This window comes from Littorina saxatilis, linkage group LG6 (assembly GCF_037325665.1).
Source record: "Littorina saxatilis isolate snail1 linkage group LG6, US_GU_Lsax_2.0, whole genome shotgun sequence".
NCBI classification, from domain to species: Eukaryota; Metazoa; Mollusca; class Gastropoda; order Littorinimorpha; family Littorinidae; genus Littorina; species Littorina saxatilis.
The window spans coordinates 14,071,112-14,093,657 of NC_090250.1; the positions used below are offsets into that span (position 1 = coordinate 14,071,112).

The window sequence follows — 22,546 nt, forward strand, 5'->3', positions numbered from 1 at the left end:
GATTTAACGTGGTGGTCAGACATTAGGGTGGTTAGGATTGCTTCCACATGTGTTGGTATTCCAACAATGGTCATCTTGGCGAGTTTAAACCAAAACAATTGGAGAGCTGCTGTCAAGTCGACTAATGTCTCTTACGCCAAGGGACACCACCCGAGAGAATTGAATTGAATTGAACTTTATTTAACAAGGATTAAGATTTAAGGCTACGCCTTTTCTTACAATCTGTCCTTGGGACGCATAGACACACAATTATATAATTAAAAAATTAAAAACTAAAAAGTTAAAAAGTTAACCAACAAAAGGAGGTCGGAAAACTTCAGCACGTGATAATAAAGATGACGATGATGATGATGATGACGATGACGATGATGATGATGATGAAGATCATGAAGAGCATACATAATTATGTGGTTATTCATAAAAACAAATGCATACTGTGCAGGTAATTATAAATACAAGCTGGTAGCAATCGAACATGTAGCAATAGTACAACAAAAATATGTTCAGAACATACAAGGCACAGCATATCTTTGACGTAATACTAAGTGTGGTAAATCAAAAGGCGTTAAACTACTCAGACATTAAGTGGTTTTTAACACATTTTTTAAAACTGTTTAATGACTTTAAGTGCTTAAAGGATGATGGAAGCGAATTCCAAACTGAAGTACCCGAAAAAGCAAGACTGGTCTTATACAGGTCAATTCGTGGAATCGGTGGGATCAAGTTGACCGACCCATATTTGTGGGTAGCTTTATTAAATAATGATGTAATGTAAATCGGCACTTTACCGTAATACAATTTATGCATGAAAATGGCTTTGTTTAACTTGAGATGCTTTTCCAGTGGAAGAAAGTTAAGCATTTTTAATTTCATATCTGTTGAGGCATGCATTATATAGGACAGATTGTAAGAAAAGGCGTAGCCTTAAATCTTAATCCTTGTTAAATAAAGTTCAATTCAATTCAATTCTCTCTCTCTCTCTCATGGCTTGTGGTTACGCCACCAATCGCATGCATTGTGGAGTAATTGGCAAAGCCAGCTATTCTCACAGGCAAAATGAACACGGTAAGCCCAGGAAAGGCCACTAGAAGTACTGGCCAGAGTTCACTGGCCCAATTCCAAGACCACTGCATCATTCATGAGGCTAATCAAGGTAAACAATTTATACACTCCGCTCTTCAAAAGAAGTTGACTCACCCACTTAGCCGATCGCGGAGTCCCTTAGTTCAAAATGAATCCTTTGTATCCGAGACAAAGAAAAGAGTCAATATAACTCTGGGACTTTACACTTGCAGTGTTTATACTTTTGCCCCCTCCCTATAAACTTCAGCGACAGAAACATCAATGTTTAGGTGTTATGAATGTGTTTGGAACAAGTGATGAGAACAAGGGTGTGCAAGATGCGTGTAAGTTGTGCATTTAAATTGTGTAATGCGAGTGGCTTGGGGGTGTGTTTCAATAAGCTGTGCTCTGGTCTTTCTCCAAAAAATATTTAGAACATAAATTAATTTATGATAAAATCATAAATACTTTTTTTTTTTTTAATGAAAATCGTAGTCTTGACACGGATAGCGGAATGGCGTATTTTGTGCAGAAAATCGTAATAAATTACGCCAAAATCGTAAGGGTAAACAGGTCTAGATTAATATACTTACCCAATTCACATATAGCAATTTACTTCAGTTTAGTGCTAGAGAGACTGTGCCAAAAGGTCAGGTGTCATGTCTACTGTCCCGAATGACACACGATTGCTGACATTTCACCATTGCCAACAGAATAAACAAATAAGAAATAGGTAGAAAATGAATGTGAAAACTGACTTTAATTGTTGATCAGTATTTTCTATACCACTAACAAATAATCTACTTGCAATAGCTGTTTGGCAAATGTATGTTGCATGGGACACACTGACATGAAAGTGGAAGATGTTTTTCCCTCTAAAGAAACTACATATCAAGTTACACTTTTTGTGCTCTTCCATTCCAGTTGGCAATCAATTGTTAACGCATGTTATTAGAAAAAATAGAACGAAAACAGATTAGATAGAATGAAAAATGTACTGGTGATGTCATTTGGGACATACTGACATGAAAACGTCACCTTTTGGCACAGTCTCTAGAACGCTGAAAACTACGCTCCACCCTGGTAGGGAGGGGGGGGGAAGTAACCCTAACAAGAAGGGCAAAGCCCATACGACTCACATGCTTACATAGCAATGACATCATACACTAAGAACTGCTTTACACATTTTTCCTACCAAAATACATGTGACCTTGACCCAAGGTCAAGGTCATCCAAGGTCATGCAACACAAAGCTGTTAATTCAAGACATAGGAAGTACAATGGTGCTTATTGGCTCTTTCTACCATGAGATATGGTCACTTTTAGTGGTTCACTACCTTATTTTGGTCACATTTCATAAGGGTCAAAGTGACCTTGACCTTGATCATATGTGACCAAATGTGTCTCATGATGAAAGCATAACATGTGCCCCACATAATTTTTAAGTTTGAAACAGTTATCTTCCATAGTTCAGGGTCAAGGTCACTTCAAAATATGTATACAATCCAACTTTGAAGAGCTCCTGTGACCTTGACCTTGAAGCAAGGTAAACCAAACTGGTATCAAAAGATGGGGCTTACTTTGCCCTATATATCATATATAGGTGAGGTATTGAATCTCAAAAACTTCAGAGAAAATGGGAAAAATGTGAAAAATAGCTGTTTTTTAGGCAACATTTATGGCCCCTGCGACCTTGACCTTGAAGCAAGGTCAAGATGCTATGTATGTTTTTGGGGGCCTTGTCATCATACACCATCTTGCCAAATTTGGTACTGATAGACTGAATAGCGTCCAAGAAATATCCAACGTTAAAGTTTTCCGGACGGACGTCCGGACGGACGTCCGGACGGACGGACGGACGTCCGGACGGACGGACGGACGGACGACTCGGGTGAGTACATAGACTCACTTTTGCTTCGCATGTGAGTCAAAAATAGAACAGCCTTGACGGTCACATGACCATGCCAGGTCAAGGTTACCTCCCAACATGCATTGCGCATGCGTGTTCTCGCCGCCATCTTATTCATTCGCTCGAAGCGCCCTTTTATTTTTAGGGAGAGTATATTAATCAAATGAAAATTTATTATTAAAATTTTCGATTAAATTACATATCTTATCCCAATTCACATATAGCAGATTGCTTATTAAGGTGGTGGGGTGCTCACCTATGAGCTAGGCAACAATTGCCCTGCTGCTACCATCGCTGGTAGCGCCTTGGTACCGTCCTGTCGCGCACTGGAAATGTCGCGCAGGTAATAGTTGATGAAAACATCCTCCGATCTCCAGTAGGCAGAATGGAGGACCTCAGATAATCTTCCTGACCTTAGCACAGCTAAGGAGGATGCCCAGGATCTTGCCTCATGGCGTCCTTGCCGACGTTAGAGGGAGAACTGACTGCCCCCCTTTCTTTTTGAGCCATCACTCATACGCTTGTTTGATTAGCGTTGAGACCCATTTAGCAAGAGTTACCTTAGATATGTCTTTGTCTCTAGCAGTGTTCAGAGATAAGAAAAGCAGCTTCTGCTGTTTACCTCTGATAGGAGCCATGCGAGACAGATAACTGCAAAGAGCTCGAACTGGGCAGTTAGACAAATCGGGGTCTCCTGGCACCAGAATTTTGCTAAGAGGGAGAATTCTGATTATGGGAGAAACTTGACCAGGCTTCTGGTTTTTGGCTAAAACGTAAAGAAATAGAGCCATCTTTTTCAAAAGCTATGTCTCTAGCTAAGCCTGAGAGGGCATGAATTTCACTGCCTCTTCTTGCAGTGGCCATTAAAGAACAAGCAAAAGTGTCTTACGTGTAAGATTAACTAAGCTTGCTGATTGCAACGGTTCAAAATCTTGCGATCTTAAGAATTCTAGAATAAGGAAGAGATCCCAAGCAGGAACTGGGGCTCTGATTCTTGCAAAACCGATCGACGCACCTTTTAGGACACTAGCGATAACACCGCTAAGGTTAATGTTGAGACCTAACTGCCTCAGCGTAGCCGAAATAGCAGAACGTCGAACTCGAAGAGACAAGGGGGAGCTGCCCTGAGCTGCTAACCAAGATAAGTGATTAGCTACCTTCATAGAACGCGGGGAGACAGAACTGACCTGATTCTCCGCGCACCATTTAACCCAAGCTGTCCAATGTGAAGCGTACACTGAGCTCGTCGAAGTCCTGTGCGCTTTTTGAACCAAATCCAGTGTCCCGTCCGAGGCACCCAACCGACGCAGGGATCTTCTCACAGTCTCCATGCATGAAGGAGCAGGGACTGTGGGTTCTCGTGCTGAAGGCCGGTGCGTGGTTGCAGTAATTCTCCCTTTTCCAGGTTTAGAGGAATGGGAGGACCTTCTGCTAAGCGGAGGAGATCCGGGAACCAATGCTGACTCGGCCACAATGGGGCGACTAGAATCAGGGATGGCCGTTCCAACTCTGCTTTCCTCAGCACTTTTCCGAGAAGTTGGAATGGTTGGAAAGCATAAGCTGTGAGTCCTGTCCAGTCGACTTCCAGTGCATTCACTTTCCAGGCTTCCGGGTCCGGAAACGGGGATATAAACACTGGTAGCCTCCTTGAGAACCGGGTTGCAAAAAGATCGACTAACGGTTTGTCCACCTGCGCCCAAAGCCGCTGGAGAGCATGGTGGGTGATTGTCCACTCCGTGTGGAGTACCTTCGAGGATCGACTGAGCGAATCTGCCAAAACATTCAGTTTCCCCGGCAGATATTTTGCTGATAACATGATCTGATGCTGGTGACACCACTTCAGAATTTGGCATGCTTTGAGTGAAAGCGTGAGAGAGCGGGAACCGCCCTGTTTGTTTATGTAGGCTGCAACAGTTGTATTGTCTGTATGAAGACGAACATGTTTGCCTGCCACCAGCGATAGAAAGCTCTGGAGATCGTGGGCTACAGCCTCTAACTCGAGCACATTGATGTGTGAGAGGGCTTGACCTGTTGTCCACGTGCCTGAGGCTGTGTGGTGAGAAAGATTAGCCCCCCAGCCTGATAGGGAAGCGTCTGTAAACAAATCCTCCTCTGGAGGAGGGGGAGTGATGAGGACTCCCTGTGAGATCCATGGTTTTAGCCACTGCTCTGTGGTCTGCTGAAACCAGCTTTCTAATTGAACCGAAACCTGCCATCCCTGGGAGGAGGGGTTCCAAATCGAGTTCAAAGCTGCCTGAAAAGGCCTCTTGTACACTCTGCCCAAAGGGACAAGCGTGGCCATGGATTCCATTTGACCGAGCACTGAAGCCAGCGCCTTGGCCGGAGCTTGCTTCTGCGACGCTAAAGATTTCACCAGATTTTGCAGTTTGTCGATCCTCCTCTGTGAGGGGCGAACTGACCAATCTACCGTATCGAACCTCATTCCCAGATACGTGAAGGTCTGGGATGGTGTGAGTTCTGACTTGGTTTGGTTTACCGAGAAACCAAACTCGTAGGCTTGAGACAGAACAAGCCGAGTATAGGCGCTGCACGCTTCTCGATCCTGATGAAGAATGAGCCAGTCGTCGAGGTAAGCTCTGAGTCGTACGCCTTGCTGCCTGACTAGGGAGCACAGCTGGCGTACCACCATCGTGAAGATCCAAGGAGCAACAGATAGACCGAAGGGAAGAGCCCTGAATTGGTACATTTTCTCTCCCCACCGAAATCTCAGCCATTTCCGGTCTGATGAGTGAATGAGGATGTGAAAGTATGCGTCTGTTAGGTCAATCGACGTCACCCAGTCTCCCGGCCTGAGTGCGTCTCTGACTGACGCTGGTGTCTCCATTGTAAACTTGATTTGTCTCAGAAATCTGTTCAGGGGAGACAAGTCTAAAACCGGGTGCCAGCCCCCTGAAGCCTTCGGTACCACAAAAATTCTCCCATAAAAACCTGGGGAGTTGTAGTCCGTTACTTCATCTATCGCCTCCTTCTGTATCAGAGACAAGACTTCTGCTTGTATCGCCGTCTTTGCTTCCAGCTTGACGGGAAACTTTAACGACGGTGGGAATCTGGTTAAGGGAGCTTTTCCCTCCTTCCAGAGTAGCCTGAACCCCGAACGCACTATACCCACTATCCACTGACTGTTTACTTCTAGCAACCAAAGTGGGAGGGCCCTTGACAGGCTGCCTGTCACCAAAGGCGTGGTGGATGCATGGGCTAGTGGTTCGGGGACGCATCATTGGGGGTGTGATTTGCGTCCCGACCCCCTTGAATTGCCGAAAGACGGCTTCTTCTTAGGGTAAGGCGCGCCTCTTCCCCGTCCTCGTGAAGAAGAGCTGGCTTGTGCTGACCTGCTCCTATTCGCCGAAGAGGCGGAAGGTTTAGGCGGTCCATAGCTCTTGCTCTGAGGCTTAGGAAAGCCGTGTTGCGCTATCTTGGCTATAGCCAAATCCCGATCGTCGCGGGTTTGCTTGTGGAGCGCGTCGAGCGACGGCTGTCCCAACAAGGCACCCTCCGTGAAAGGGGATAGCTTGAGAGCCTCAAGCGTGGCTTTATCTTGGATCCTGGAACCCGAGAGAAACGCTGACCTGCGCGTGTGCACGGCATGAGCATAAAGCTGCGCAGAGAGACACATTTGTTCGGCTGAAACTTTGGCCAAAGTAGCGAGCAGCGTCGTCACATCCTTTTCACTCGCGTCCTGTCGAAACTCAAACGGTTCCAAGGACGTAGTGATAGAACGGGAGAGGGACCTGAGTAGCGTTTCCGAAAGAGAAGCTAACTCTAGGTTGTATCTCCCTGTTTCCTCCAAAGCTACGAGAGCTGACTCTGTATAAGGAACAGCTCTGTCCCTACTGTAGCCATCCTCCCTGAGTGTCGCTAACTCCGGTGTAACCGGAAGTGGAGCACGTGGTAGAGAAAAAGTGTCTAAGAGATTGTGTGGCTTAGAGTTCAAAAAGAACTTCCGGGCAGCAGCTTGCCCGACATAAGGGGTTGGCTGTGCGGAGGCTAGCCACGGCTGTGCTAACTCTGGTGCCGGACTGTGCGCTGATAGCAGAGGCACTGTGTCCAAAGGCACATATTCCGACCGGGAATTCGTAGCCAGAATCTTAGACATCTCATACGCCACTGAGGGAGATTCACGAAACTTAAAAGTTTGTTTTTCTCCCTGTGTTGCGCGAAAATCTCTGACAGCAGAAGGTGGTGGTGCAGACAAGCTTGTTGTTGCCACCACTCCTTCCTCAAAGTATCTTGAAGCTACCTGTGCCACCAACGCTACTCCATGGGGAAGCTTGTCTGGTAGCCGGAAATTAGGATCTTCCTCAGAAAGGGAAGCCCCGTATTCTGCTTCTCCTTCCGGCACGGAAGTGCCTGCCGGAAATTCGCCGCCATATTGACTGTCATAGTCATAGGCAGTGTCATCTGGAAGAGAGGTACTGTGTGAGGCATGCCCTCTACTCGTATCCTCTCTGGAGAGAACTTCCTGCCCCCTGGGCGGAAGTGTGGAGAGTTGTGCTAGGGATGCTTTCGTTGAGCAAACCGGCACTTGCGTGTCTCCTGTTGTAAGTACAGGCCCCTGCAAGTCGTGATGCGAGCAAGTTTCCTGCCTTACAACAACTTCCTGCCCCCTGGGCGGAAGGGAAGAACGCTGTGCTAGGGATGCTAAGCAAACCGGCACTCGCGTGTCTTCCGTTAAGAGTACTGACGATTGCAAGTCGTGATGCGAGCAAGTCCCCTGTATCTTAACAACTTCTCGCTCCCGTGGCGGAAGTTTGGACCGCTGTACCGATGTTGCATCCGTATAACAACCTGGTACTTGCGTGTCCTCCGATCTAAGCACAGATGCCTGCAAGTCATGCTGCGAGCAGGTCCCTTGTCTTATCACGGCTTCCTGTCCCTGTGGGACAGCTACACTACCTTTAGTGTAGCTGCTGAATCCGGAAGTGGAGGCATGGTGAGGGAAACTCTTTCCGTCTTCACCGGAATGTTGTTCAGCGTGAACGTCGGCCGACGTAACAGTGGCTGACGGCGCTGCCTTAACCCTCGACCGAGAGCGATCGTCCACCGTTCTTGCCTGAAGAGAGAGCAAATGTTCGCTCGCCGAGCGCAGTTCTGACGAAAACATGCACCTCATTTGATCGCTAACCGTTGCAAACATTGCTGACAAATCTTCCTTCTCCGATGCTATGCTAGCCTTAACCGGCGCTGTCTTGCATTCTTGCTTCAGCGCCGGCATTATTGGACTCTTAGGATTGTCAATTTCTACCGTGAAAGTATTCTGAGAAACTGGCTGAAACACCGTAACTGTAGGTTTAGAACCCTTGGGCTTCTTAGCCGCTTTCTTAGACGGAGACTCTGTATTGGCTACCTGTCTAGAGCTGGGTTTCTTCTTCCCACTGTCCGCCATACTGGCGTTAGTCTTGCAGACGAAAGTAAACAAAGACTAACTCGTGGCAAACAAAAGCAAATAATACAAGAAGAAGAGCAAACGCTCGATCGAGTCACTTTCGCAGTTCTGAATATTATATGAGGCATCAGATGGACAGGAAGAAATTGCTATTCACAACACAATGAGTCACGTTCACATAAAATTTGAGCCCGGTCACTTTTATAGTTTCCGAGAAAAGCCCAACGTTAAGTTGTGTGTTGCCGAACAGAAAAGGCTAGTTATCTCCCTTGTTTTTCTGATAACGTTCGTAAAAGGCTACAGATGTAAATACTTTGATGTAAAGAATAATCCTACAAAGTTTCAATCACATCCGATGAACTTTGTCAAAGATATAAAATGTCTAATTTTTCCTTTGACGCTGACCTGTGACCTTGAAAAAGGTCAAAGGTCAACGAAACCATCGTTAAAGTGTAGAGGTCATTGGAGGTCACGACTAAACAAAATATGAGCCCGATCGCTTTGATAGTTTCCGAGAAAAGATATAAAATGTCTAATTTTTCCTTTGACGCTGACCTGTGACCTTGAAAAAGGTCAAAGGTCAACGAAACCATCGTTAAAGTGTAGAGGTCATTGGAGGTCACGACTAAACAAAATATGAGCCCGATCGCTTTGATAGTTTCCGAGAAAAGTCCAACGTTAAGGTGGTGTCTACGGACGGCCGGCCGGCCGGCCGGCCGGACAGACTAACACTGACCGATTACATAGAGTCACTTTTTCTCAAGTGACTCAAAAATGGAAAATTCTCACCCAATCTCAGCTAGAAGCTAAGATACAAACGAAACCAGGGTGTAGTCTGCCAAAGAAGCAGAGGGCTAACAAAATAGCCCGAGCGTAAACCAAACACGTCCTTAGACGCTATCGCTGAAGAGTAGAATGAATAAGATGGCGGCGAGAACACGTATGCGCAATGCATGTTGGGAGGTAACCTTGACCTGGCGTTGTCATGTGACCGTCAAGGCTGTTCTATTTTTAGGGTTACTTTCCCCCCTACCAGGGTGGAGCGTAGTTTTCAGCGTTCTAGCACTAAACTGAAGTAAATTGCTATATGTGAATTGGGATAAGATATGTAATTTAATACAGCTTTACAAAACGGCTCCCAATATCACTACACATTTTGCAACAAAATCTTTTGGTTATAAATTATACCTCAACAATGCACTCAAAATCCTAAGTGGGCATTGCTAGCATACAGTTTATCCAAAGCATTGTCAAACCCAAGCACACTATAATACAGGTGTGGACTTGCAATCTGCATGAAAACCCCAATTTCACTGTGTACTCCTGACCTGGTGGAAGTTTATGGCCCCATACTAGCATTTACCATAAACCAGCCAAGTACACTAGGCATGAGGACAAAAGTGTTGGGAAGAGAACCCATGATTACCATCTGAAGTACAGTAGAAACCCCTTTTTAAGACCCTCCAATTTAAGACTGATTATTCCCCCAATTTAAGACCTTGCTTTGTCAGATTTGTTGGTTCATAACGACTGTAAATTTACCTCCATTTTAAGACTCCAGCCTTTTTAAGACCTGATCTCCGGAGAGAGAATGGTCCATTTTACAAAGGGAAATGCTTTTCTGCTATTTAGGGATGACCATGTGTTAGAAATATAATGGTCTGACAAATGAAAATGCAAATGAATTCTATTGCAGTTACAGTGGATATTCCTTTGTCAAATACAGAATAACTTTTCCAAAATGTCAATCCCTCCACAAAATCTACCCTCACTTCACCCCTCCCTCAGACACCCACCCAACTCTAGCCTATATTAGCCCCTGCCACAAGCTCAGGGTTTCCCCTCTTTTAAAAACTCATCAGAGCCCAGACAAAAGAATTCCCACTGGAGTCTGCCCTGAAATAGGTGCTTAGCACTGTGACCATGCAACCACAGTCAAACACACCCAAGAGAACAAACGACACAAGGGGACTCCTAGCACCCCAGCCCCTGTATAAATACGTCAGGGCAGTGCCTGAGACTAAAGCAGGTCTACATTTAGTCAGTGTACCTGCCCCTTACACCGTTTACTGCTATGCCTAAACCTGCGTGAACAGTTATGGCGCTCTCGTTGTATTGTTGCGAGGCAAAGGGAAGATTGTTAGTATGGGGACATTGATTGGGCTGGGGCTGGGACTGTGATGGAGAGGGGAGGGGAGAGTAGGGATTAATATAGTGTTGTGGTCGCGGGTCAGTCAGAAGGCTTCTCTGCTGAGTCTGTCTGCGGTTTTGATTATAGGGCTAAGAGAGACAGGAAAATGTTAAGAGAGAATAAAAGAGAGAGGGTGTCCATATATGTATGTGTGTGTCTGTGTGTGACAGAGTGTGTGTGTGTGTGTGTGTGTGTGTGTGTGTGTGTTTGTGTGCGTTTGTGTGCGTCTGTGTGTCAGTGCGTGTGTGTCAGTGCGTACATGTGTATTTGCATGCGAATGTGTGCATGGAAACAAAATAACTGCAATGACAGTCATTTGTGTTACTGAAGCTGATGTGTGGCCCTGTACATTGTGAACAATAGTTTCACTTTACAAACTTACCCGTTCGACATATTCGAAGACGAGGTAGAGTTTGCCCTTCCGTCGAAACGCTTCCCTCAACTCCACTATGTTGTCCTGTTTGAGCGTCCTCAGCATCTTCAGCTCTCGGAGGGTCGTCCGCTTCACATCTTCGTTTTCTGGCAGAAAAGTAAAAAAACACAATACACATTGGATTTTGCCATATACCCACTCCATAAAAACTTCTTTTCAGAGAGTGAATAATATACTTGCCCACAAATGGACACGTCTCCATCTGAGGCAAGAAAATACAATCATGTTCAACAAAAAAGCTCAGGTTCAGTTTCAAATTGGTGTCACAAAGAACAGCTTTGGCTATTTTCTCTGGCCATAACAATGTGCGCACACAGGCATGTACGCACGCATACACAGGCAAACACGCACCCATAGGAAAGCCACTAGTATGAAAAATAACTTCAAACCCCTCAAAACTCTGCTGACAACAGGATCTCAAGAGAGAACTCGGGGTTCAATTCACAACATAAAATACAATCCTAAAAGTCTTCCAAGTATATGTATCAAATTTTACAAGGGAAAGAAAAAGAAATCAAAAGTTCTTTGTTCGCATTTAAGGTTTGATACAATTTTCTCTTTGTAAAGGGGAAAAAATAGAACTATATCCCCAGAAAGGTTTCCTCCACATGCAAGTAAAATACAAAATATATGCATAGACTCCAGCTGACCTGAGGAACTAACACTTAACTGGTGACCTAGTGTAAGAACATGATGCTAATCCTACTACTCAGCAGGGAGCTATCACACTTCATACCAGCTTATCCTGATCAAGTATTGTTTTGATTTAGCACATAAACGTAACAACAACCTCATCAAATATGCATGCTGCGGCTCTGAGCTCATTCCCTTCCTAGCAGCTAGTACATCATTGCCAGTATGGGTTCTACAGCTAAATGTCCCACCTGTATGAAATATTAATGAATGGTGACGCAGTACGGCTTACAGCAAGAGAAAGGGGTCTGGTGCTTTGTTTTGCCTCGAAATTAAAGCTTTCCCTGTTTGTTTGTTTGTTTGTTTGTGTGTTTTGTTTTCTTTTATTGCTTACTTGAAGATCACTGCTTGCTGTGCCTGCGTGCACTCTCATTGTGCGCGTGTTTGTGTGTGTGATTTAGCTGTTTAGCTGTGTATTGTGTTAGATTCAACGCCCTATGGGCCTAAAGCCAAATAAAACCTTGAACCCTCTGATGTGGCTAGTATTAAAAGTGGGTAAATTGCTGTGGCTAGTATTAAAAGTGGGTAAATTGCTGTGGCTAGTATTAAAAGTGGGTAGATTGCTGTGGCTAGTATTAAAAGTGGGTAGATTGCTGAGGCTAGTATTAAAAGTGGGTAGATTGCTGTGGCTACTATTAACAGTGGGTAAGTTGCTGTGGCTAGTATTAAAAGTGGGTACATTGCTGAGGCTAGTATTAAAAGTGGGTAAATTGCTGTGGCTAGTATTAAAAGTGGGTAAATTGCTGTGGCTAGTATTAAAAGTGGGTACATTGCTGAGGCTAGTATCAAAAGTGGGTAAATTGCTGTGGCTAGTATTAAAAGTGGGTAGATTGCTGTGGCTAGTATTAAAAGTGGGTAGATTAAAAGAGGGTAAATTGCTGTGGCTAGTATTAAAAGTGGGTAGATTGCTGTGGCTAGTATTAAAAGTGGGTAAATTGCTGTGGCTAGTATTAAAAGTGGGTAGATTGCTGTGGCTAGTATTAAAGTGGGTAGATTGCTGTGGCTAGTATTAAAAGTGGGTAGATTGCTGTGGATAGTATTAAAAGTGGGTAGATTGCTGTGGCTAGTATTAAAAGTCGGTAGATTGCTGTGGATAGTATTAAAGTGGGTAGATTGTTGTGGCTAGTATTAAAGTGGGTAGATTGCTGTGGCTAGTATTAAAAGTGGGTAGATTGCTGTGGCTGGTATTAACAGTGGGTAGATTGCTGTGGCTAGTATTAACAGTGGGTAGATTGCTGTGGCTAGTATTAAAAGTGGGTAGATTGCTGTGGCTAGTATTAAAAGTGGGTATATTGCAGTGGCTAATATTAAAAGTGGGCAGATTGCTGTGGCTAGTATTAAAAGTGGGTAGATTGCTGTGGCTAGTATTAACAGTGGGTAGATTGCTGTGGCTAGTATTAACAGTGGCTAAATTGCTGTGGCAAGTATTAACAGTGGGTAAATTGCTGTGGCTAGTATTAAAAGTGGGTAGATTGCTGTGGCTAGTATTAAAGTGGGTAGATCGCTGTGGCTAGTATTAACAGTGGGTAGATTGCTGTGACTAGTATTAACAGTGGGTAGATTGCTGTGGCTAGTATTAAAAGTGGGTAGATTGCAGTGGCTAGTATTAACAGTGGGTAGATTGCTGTGGCTAGTATTAAAAGTGGGTAGATTGCTGTGGCTAGTATTAACAGTGGGTAGATTGCTGTGGCTAGTATTAAAAGTGGGTAGATTGCTGTGGCTAGTATTAACAGTGGGTAAATTGCTGTGGCTAGTATTAAAAGTGGGTAGATTGCTGTGGCTAGTATTAACAGTGGGTAAACTGCTGTGGCTAGTATTAACAGTGGGTAGATTGCTGTGGCTAGTATTGAAAGTGGGTATATTGCTGTGGCTAGTATTAAAAGTGGGTAGATTGCTGTGGCTAGTATTAACAGTGGGTATATTGCTGTGGCTAGTATTAAAAGTGGGTAGATTGCTGTGGCTAGTATTAACAGTGGATATATTGCTGGGGCTAGTATTAACAGTGGATATATTGCTGTGGCTAGTATTAAAAGTGGGTAGATTGCTGTGGCTAGTATTAACAGTGGGTAGATTGCTGTGGCTAGTATTAAAAGTGGGTATATTGCTGTGGCTAGTATTAACAGTGGGTAGATTGCTGTGGCTAGTATTAAAGTGGGTAGATTGCTGTGGCTAGTATTAAAAGTGGGTATATTGCTGTGGCTATAGTATTAAAGTGGGTAGATTGCTGTGGCTAGTATTAAAAGTGGGTAGATTGCTGTGGCTAGTATTAAAAGTGGGTAGATTGCTGTGGCTAGTATTAAAAGTGGGTAGATTGCTGTGGCTAGTATTAAAAGTGGGTAAATTGCTGTGGCTAGTATTCTTCTTCTTCTTCTTGGCGTTCGCAGAGGTTACACAATCAGTCCAGCACTGGTGATAAATGTTGTCGTTTTCTCCAACTCCTGTCGACTGCCGTATAGTTTGGTCTGCAAGGGGGTTGGTGACGGCCACACTTCTTTTCGTTCCTCATCTAGTAAGGGACATCGCTGTAAGATGTGTTCCGCTGTTTGGTCCTCTTGACCGCAGGCACATGTTGGTGATGGCGCCAGCTTGAACTTTCGGTTCATGTGAGCATTGAGCCTGTTGTGGCCAGTACGCAGCCTGATGAGGTTGACTTGCTGCTCTCTGGACATTGTGTGGTAGTCATCTCTGTTTGTCCTTGGCCTCATCAATGCCTTGATGATTGTCTTCTGCTCACTAAAGCTGACACTGTTTTCAGGTTGGTCTTCCACGGCTCCTTCTTTTGCCAGCTCATCTGCCCTTTCATTTCCTGGTATCCCACAGTGTGCTGGTATCCACTGGAGGACAACTCTTCTGGTTTGTCTGACCATCTGTAATGCTTTGGCCAGCTGTGGGAGTTTGTCGTTCTCTAGGGCCTGAAGGACTGAAAGGGCGTCCGAGAGGAAGACAACTTGGTAGCAAGGGTCTGCGGAGTCCTGAACGAAGGAGGCGGCCTGCATGAGAGCTTCTGCTTCTGCTTTATAGTTTGTGCAGTGTTTGCCAGTGGCAACGCTGGATGTAGCTGTATGTCCCCCAGGGAACTGGATGAGAATGCCTGCACCTCCATTGAGCACGGCGTTAGTTGCTGATCCATCGGTGTATACATGGATCCACGCCTCTTTTGGGTACTGTTCGTCGATCAGGGCTAAGGTGAGTGCCTGTCGAGCTGTGTCATTCTGATCTTCTCCTGAGGTAACATGTGGAACACTGGTGCAGATCTGGATGCCTGGTTTCTCTGTTGCCTTGGGGGTTTCCTCTTCTTCTTGAGTCAGAGGTAGAGTGTTCTGTGGAAGGACTTCCCTGTACTGTCGAGAAAGTCTCTTGCTCTCGTGTACAAAACTGCTCCGTTTAAGCCGGTTCTTGGTGAGGTTGCTCAGTCTGTGCTTCATGGGGTGGTCGGGTAGGCACTTGAGCTTCTCGGCCTGTACCATAGTCTTGGCTTCTCTTCTCTGACAGAGGGGTTGGATGGTGGTAAGCTTCTCCATTTCCTTGATGGGCGTGGATTTCATTGCACCGGTGATGAGTCGGAGGGCCTGGTTTTGCACACGGTCAAGGGTCTGCAGGTTTGTCTTGGCTGAGGTTGACCACGCTGTGGAGCCGTACTCGAGGTGGGGTCTGATTGTTCCTTGGTATACTGTCTTCAGTATCTTCTCGTTCGCTCCCCAGGTGGTACCTGCCAGCTTCCTGAGTATGGCTAGCTTGCGCCGGGCCTTCGTCTCTGCCTGTGCAATGTGTGGTTTCCAGGTCTGCCGTCTATCAAAGGTGACACCAAGGTACGTTGCTTCTTCATCCTCTCTCAGAGGAGTTCCACCAAGCCTAATGGTTCCGGCTTTCTGCTTTGGCGACAGTGTGAATAGGGTGGTGGAGGATTTCTCCTTGTTGATGGAGACGCACCAATCTTCTGCCCATGCGTTCAGCCTATCTGCCGCTTGCTGCATTCTGTAGGTGGCAGTACTTGCGTGCTCCTCCTTGCACCAGATCACAAGGTCGTCTGCGTAGAGAGCAGCTTTGATCCCCTTGGGCATCTCAGACACCAGATCGTCGATGAAGAGAAGGAAGAGTGTGGGGGAGAGGACTCCGCCCTGAGGGACGCCATGACGAAGGAGGAACTTCTTGCTTTTGGTCTGGTCGACGTTAACTCTTGCCCTGCGGTTATAGAGGTAAGAGCGAATCCACTGGTACATGTTGCTGGACACGCCTTTCCTCAGCAGTTTTACAAGGAGTCCATCTTTCCAGACCTTGTCAAAGGCCTTCTGAAGATCTATCCAGGTGACGAAGACCAGCTTCTGTTCCTGAAAGGCATCTTCAACTTCTTGCGCCAGGTAAGTGACCTGATCTTCAGTGCTGCGGAACTGTCGGAATCCAGCTTGTTCAGGGGCGAGGAGGTTCCTGGATTCCAGGTACCACCTGAGGCGCTCGTTCACAATTCTCTCCAGGGTCTTCACAACACAGCTGGTGAGGCTGATTGGGCGATAGCTGGTGGCCTTCTTTGGATCCTTCCCTTTTTTTAAGATGGGGATCATGATCGCTTCTCGCCAGAGTTGTGGTAGCGATCCTTCTTGCCAGCTGCTGTTGAAGACCTCGAGTAGCTTGTTCTCTGCTGCACTACCAAGGTGGGTTAGCATCTCGTTGGTGATGCCGTCTGGGCCAGGGGATTTCTTCGCCTTTGACTTTTTCAGAGCTGAGTGCAGCTCGTGGAGTGTGAGTGGTTGACTCATGGCGTCCACTGTCGACTGTCTGGCAGGTCTCTCTCTTTTCTCTCTTCTTGCTTCTCTCTGTTTCTCGGGGCTAACATGGAGGTTGCTCTCAGCTGCATAGCTTTCAGCAAATTGGTTGGCAGCATGCTTTCCAGTTAGCACCTTCCCGTTCTCTTCTAATGTGATCTTTCCTCTGCTGGTGTTCTCATCATTCAACTGCTTGGTGAGCCTCCAGAGCTTTCTGCCATCCTTCTCAAGGTTCAGAGAGCTTGTTTTCTCTTGCCAGCTTCTCCGTCTTGCCTGTAGCTTCTTTTTGAGAAATTTGGCTTTGGCTTCCTGGAGGCGGATGTTGTTGTTTTGTGACGGGTTGACTTCTGCTTCCCTTCTGGCGTCTGCCAGATCATCATCCAGTTCCTGCAATTCATTGCTCCAGTAGGGCTTATAGTCTCTCCTGGCACCCCTGGGAATGGACTCACGCGCTGCTCTGAGGATGCTCATGTTTAAGTCCTTCGCCACCATGTTGATGTCTCGACCCTCGACTCTGATGTCTTTGGTGAGTTCGCTGGTGCGGTGTCTAAAGAGGAACCAGTTCGCTCTTTTGTAGTTCCACCGTGGGAAGGAAGCTTCAGTGCAGGACTCCATGCCCAGGGTCAAAAAGACTGGCCGATGGTCACTTCCACCTAGCTGTTCTCCGACCTCTCTGCTGGTTAGCTGGTGCATGTCTTCCGTGCAGAAGGCTAGGTCAGGAGTTGATGTAGTGTGCCATCTTCTGGAGTAGAATGTAGGGCAGTCAAAGGGACTGTTCAAAAGGATGAGACCTTTGTCGTCCTGCCAGTTCTCCACCTCTTCTCCTCTCCGATCCAGGTGGTCATATCCCCAACTCTGTGAATGACTGTTGAAGTCACCCACCACGATGAAGTTGGAGGCCTTTGCGGGGATCGTGTCAAGGGCGAGGTGTCTATCATTGGGGCAGTAGAAGTTGACAAGATGGAATTCTGATGTCTTCGTCTGGATTCGAATCACCTGATATTCGGAGTCCTCCATGTGCGTTTCTATCAAACAGGCATTGATGTTGTTCCTGATGAGGGTCAGGATTCCTCCTTTGCTTCGGTCTGTTCTGTCGGACCTAAGGCACTGGTAGCCTCTCACTTTGAAGGACTTTTGGGGTGTCAGGTGCGTCTCCTGAATACAGCAGATGTTGATGTTCTTCTCATGCAGGATATGCTCCAACTCTGTCTTCTTGTTCAGGATACTTTCTGCGTTCCAGTGCATGACCTGAAAAGGTCGCTGCTGACTGGGTTTCTTCCTGGTTGTGGTGGTGCCAGTCACTTTCCTCCCGCGTCCCCTGGCGTGACAAGACGGACGGGAGGGACCTCCAGTAGTTGGGGCTGAGTCCCTTTGAGGCATGGGACCCGACGCTGCTCCACCCTGGGGGGTCCTCAATGGGCGAGCGCCATTTCCATCTGTGCTGGTTGATTGTGTCATCATTTGCGTAAGTGCGTGTACCCGTGGTTTGTTAGAATGCGCCGTGCGGCCCGGGTCCTCCGTCTTCAGCATTCGGGGTTTTCTGTCGGGGTTACCTCACCCTTAGCTCATGGCCCGTACGTCCTACCCTGAGAGCACAGGGGGGAGGATTTTCCGGGATCCCACCCGGAGCCAGTTTGGTCCGCGGCCGCAAGCGGCTGATCTCCATATCTGAAGACCGTTCCCCTATCCGCCACCCGGGGACGCGCTGGGTTGGGGGTGGTCGCCCCACTGAAAATCTCACACTGGGTTAAAAAAGATCAGCCTGTCCCAGTGGCTAGTATTAACAGTGGGTAGATTGCTGTGGCTGGTATTAACAGTGGGTAGATTGCTGTGGCTAGTATTAACAGTGGGTAGATTGCTGTGGCTAGTATTAACAGTGGGTAGATTGCTGTGGCTAGTATTAACAGTGGGTAGATTGCTGTGGCTAGTATTAACAGTGGGTAGATTGCTGTGGCTAGTATTAACAGTGGGTAGATTGCCAGTGTTACCAGTCACAGGACTGACAGGATTGTGGGAGGTACTGCAAGAGTTTTGTCAAAACTCTTTCACAGAATAATCTGTCGATGACTAAATCTCTCTCATTCTCTCTCTTGGAAAACGAACACGCAAACATAAACCAATAAATCGTTGGGACATAATTTCCTGCCCCATCAATTTCCTCAGGCAAGGCGACCGCACGGGGGCTCAGGCAGACAAAAGCAGTCACTTTATTGCCTTATATTATAGGTACCCCTGCGCAGTCAATCAATCAATAATTGTGGCTTTAGTCCGGCAACAATCAGGAAGTGAACAAGTGGTTTTTCTCCCCCTAGATCAATAGCCGACACTTGGAAGGTAGACGGCCGCCCCTTGGATTCAGAGTGATACCAAATTCCCGCGGCTTCAAAGAGACAGGCCCCTTCCCATCCTGCCCCAGTGCTATCAGGTGGCGGCCACTCGACCAATCAACTATTACAATCATTGATCAGGGCAAGCCTGCTGTAGCTCGCTCAAGATAGCACTAGCAGAAAAGGCAGCTTGCTGAAATAATTCATAGACGCCTGAGCAAAATAGCAACGGTGGTGTGTAGGATGCATGTCTGGTAAGGACCATGAGAGGCTGCAGTGCCTCTGGCGTTAGCAAAGGAAATAATGGATCAGATTCAGTCTCTGTCTTACACAAGAGAGAATACAAAAACCCTCAAGAGGATGCCCAAATAATCTGTTTACTTTTCTCTTCTCTGGCTGTTGTCACCTGCATGTTTCGTGTTCTAAAACATTACACTAAAGTTAGGTTACATCATATCTGAACATTTACAACAGTTTTCTGAACTTGCAGGCAAATTACATAAAGATGATTCACTTCGTCTGACTTCCACACCTTTGAACCTTTCTTTTCAGTTTAATTAAGTTGGGTGCATGCTACTGTCGTACACTTTTGAGTTCCATTCAACCTGTTAATTAATTGTGCATGGAAGGATGAATGCTTGTGTGAATAGCTTTTGAAAAACACTTTGCTGCAATATGCAATCACCATATGCAGGAGTACAATTATCAAAAGGCACTTATTTACTCGCTCCTTTGCCTCACAAACCGCTTTTACCGATAAGGCTCAAAGGATAATTTCACCTGAGAGCAAATGTACCAAAACCCCTTCCAAATGTAAATACAGGTTGAATAGAAGCGTGCATGTATTGCAACCCAGCCAAGAACCAACAGCCAAGACATGACGCAGACAAAAGAGAAGTTCTCCAAAGTAAAACAGCATTCTCTGCACCCTGTTTGCACACACTCCACATCATTGTCCACTCTGCGCTTTCCTTCCCTCTGGGCCCTTCATTAATCTATTGACTGCACCGCTGCGCAAATAAAATGATCGAAATATTAACTCTTCAAATTTCCATCCATCGGAACTGAGCAGCATGGTTCTATTTTGTCTGGGGGCAAGATCGATGGGATGCATTGGAAAAGCGCACACCAAAATCAATAGAGGAAAATGAGGTGTGTGGCTATGCCGGAAGCTTGAGAAAACAAACCCCGTAAAATGATCCCTTCCCTTGGCACAACAATTATTATCCTGCCTCATAACAAACACTCAGGTGTCAAAAGCGGATAACTAAGCATCCTAGCCGACTGTTGCCAGGAAATATAGAACGCAGTTCCAAAACTTAGTTTTTTTATAAAACAGTGTTCCACATATTGATATGTATAAAAAGAATTGTTACAAATAAAATTACTTTTTTTTAAAATGATACAGGACTGGGTGGCCGAGTGGTAACGCACTTGCGCTCGGAAGCGAGAGGTTGCGAGTTCGACCCTGGGTCAGGACGTTAGCAATTTTCTCCCCCCTTTCCTAACCTAGGTGGTGGGTTCAAGTGCTAGTCTTTCGGATGAGACGAAAAACCGAGATCCCTTCGTGTACACTACATTGGGGTGTGCACGTTAAAGATCCCACGATTGACAAAAGGGTCTTTCCTGGTAAAATTGTATAGGCATAGATAAAAATGTCCACCAAAATACCCGTGTGACTTGGAATAATAGGCCGTGAAAAGTAGGATATGCGCCGAAATGGCTGCGATCTGCTGGCCGATGTGAATGCGTGATGTATTGTGTAAAATAATTCCATCTCACACGGCATAAATAAATCCCTGCGCCTTGAATATGTGCGCGATATAAATTGCATAAAAATTAAAATAAAAAAATAATTTAAAAAAATAAAAAAATCCCTGCGCTTAGAACTGTACCCACGGAATATGCGCGATATAAGCCTCATATTGATTGATTGATGTATACAATGTACATGTATGTATAAACATAGTTTAGCAAGGAGGTTTAAAATCATAAAAAATTGATTCAGAAGGTATACAGATAATGATTCAAGTGTTTAATTGTGCATGCGTGTGTGCAATTGATGTGCGCGAAATTGCATGTGTACTTGTGTGTGTGTGTGTGTGAATCTGTTTGTGACTGTCAGTCTGGTTCAAGTCTTACTAAACATTCTACATACCTTCGCTGTCTTTGAACTTCTTGATCGCCACCATCTCCCCATTCTCCTGTAAACAACAATTATCAGTTATTAAAAATTGTATTGAAAGCAAAAGTCATGTCATCACAAGAAGAAGTGTGTAACCCACTTGTACTAAAATCATCTCTATAATTTCTATTCTGTAAGCAGATCAAACTTTCCATAAACATTACATGCAGGACAGCATTCTGAAACCTCAGAAAATCCAAACTGGTGACTGGCATTGGCAATAAAAGAAAGTACTACTAGTGCCTACATTTTAGACAGGATATTTTGACTGTTTCACAAATGTATTTAAGCCTAGTGTTAATTACAAGACCACGTTAGACCATAATACCAAATGCATACACAGGGATGTATGTTTTGGGAGCTGTAACATGAGCACTCCTAAACAATATAAAACAAACAATAAAAATCCTTCATTAAAATTACAGACAGTTTTTTGAAGTTTGAGATAAGGCTGGAATTTAGGTCTGTGTGCAGAACAGAAAAGGATATGACCAGACAAAATCTCACAAAGTTACAAATTCTGAAAAAACAATTAAAATGTATTTGTCCCCAAAATAATGTTGAAAATCTTCTTAAAATTAAATTCTTTATTTTTTCTTCTTTTCTTTTCAGTCAGCTTCTACATAAAACCTCTTTGTTTTATGACTCCCTAGTTCAAGACCCCCTTTGTTTAAAGACTGTCTACCAGGCCTGTTTGTAGTCTGTAAATCTAACTCCCTTTTATGACTACGTACCCAAGTTTCTTACATCATTGTAGGTGTGTTAAAACTGACATGGTTTCATTGTGGATTAGTGATTACTGAGTGTACGTACACAGTTTCTTACATCATTATAGGTGTGTTAAAACTGACATGGTTTCATTGCGGATTAGTGATTACTGAGTGTACGTACACACAGTGAAACCCCCCTTTTATCACCTTCAAAAATTTGATAAAATCCAGTCTTAAAAAAGAGTCTTAAAATGGGGGTACACTTACTGAGGTCATGCTCAGAAAGTCTGAGAAAACAGGGCCTGAAAAGGGAGGAGTTCTACTGTATAAGAAACAAAAGCTTGGTAGAAATGGTGAATGCATCACAATGAGAAAGTGGTTTCATTTTCTTCTTTCCTCTCTGTTTTGCGTGTGTGTATTTTTACAGTGAAACCCATCTTTTAAGAGCCCCCAATTTAATTCCCCCCCTCCACTCCCTTTTAAGACCTTGCTTTTTCAGATTTTGTGTTCGTGTAACCTGTGTAAATGTACCCCCATTTTAAGATTCCCTCCTTTTAAAGACCTACATTTCTCAGATTTTTGAAGGTTGTAAATGGAGGGGTGCGACTGAGTAAGTGCTTTATTACCGTATTTGACCGGCCCGGAATAAGCTTTTTTGGGATGATTTACGACTTTTGCGCACATTTCGAGCAGACGAAAACACAACATCGCGAGACACATAAAAATGAAATCTCGCGCGCGCGAGATCCTGATACATCCGGTGTTTCTCTGTACGCTATCTTGTCACGACGACTTGTTGACAAACGAAGATTCGCGAAAGAAAGAGAAAAGCGCCGAGTCTTGAGTAGAGAGCTAATAAAGTACCGGTAATC

General features: G+C 45.2%; 1 protein-coding gene across 3 annotated transcripts in view; it reads right to left on the reverse strand.

Annotated features, from left to right (window-relative positions):
- Window positions 1–22,546, reverse strand: part of LOC138968576 (cyclin-dependent kinase-like 5) — an 85,585-nt gene that overhangs the window by 57,305 nt on the left and 5,734 nt on the right. For all 3 annotated transcript variants that reach the window (XM_070341166.1, XM_070341164.1, XM_070341163.1), the window contains exons 4-5: window positions 20,938–20,983; window positions 10,949–11,085 (exon numbers count right to left, since the gene is read on the reverse strand). In XM_070341166.1, the coding sequence (XP_070197267.1) occupies window positions 10,949–11,085; window positions 20,938–20,983 (183 nt within the window). The remainder of the gene's footprint in view (window positions 1–10,948; window positions 11,086–20,937; window positions 20,984–22,546) is intronic.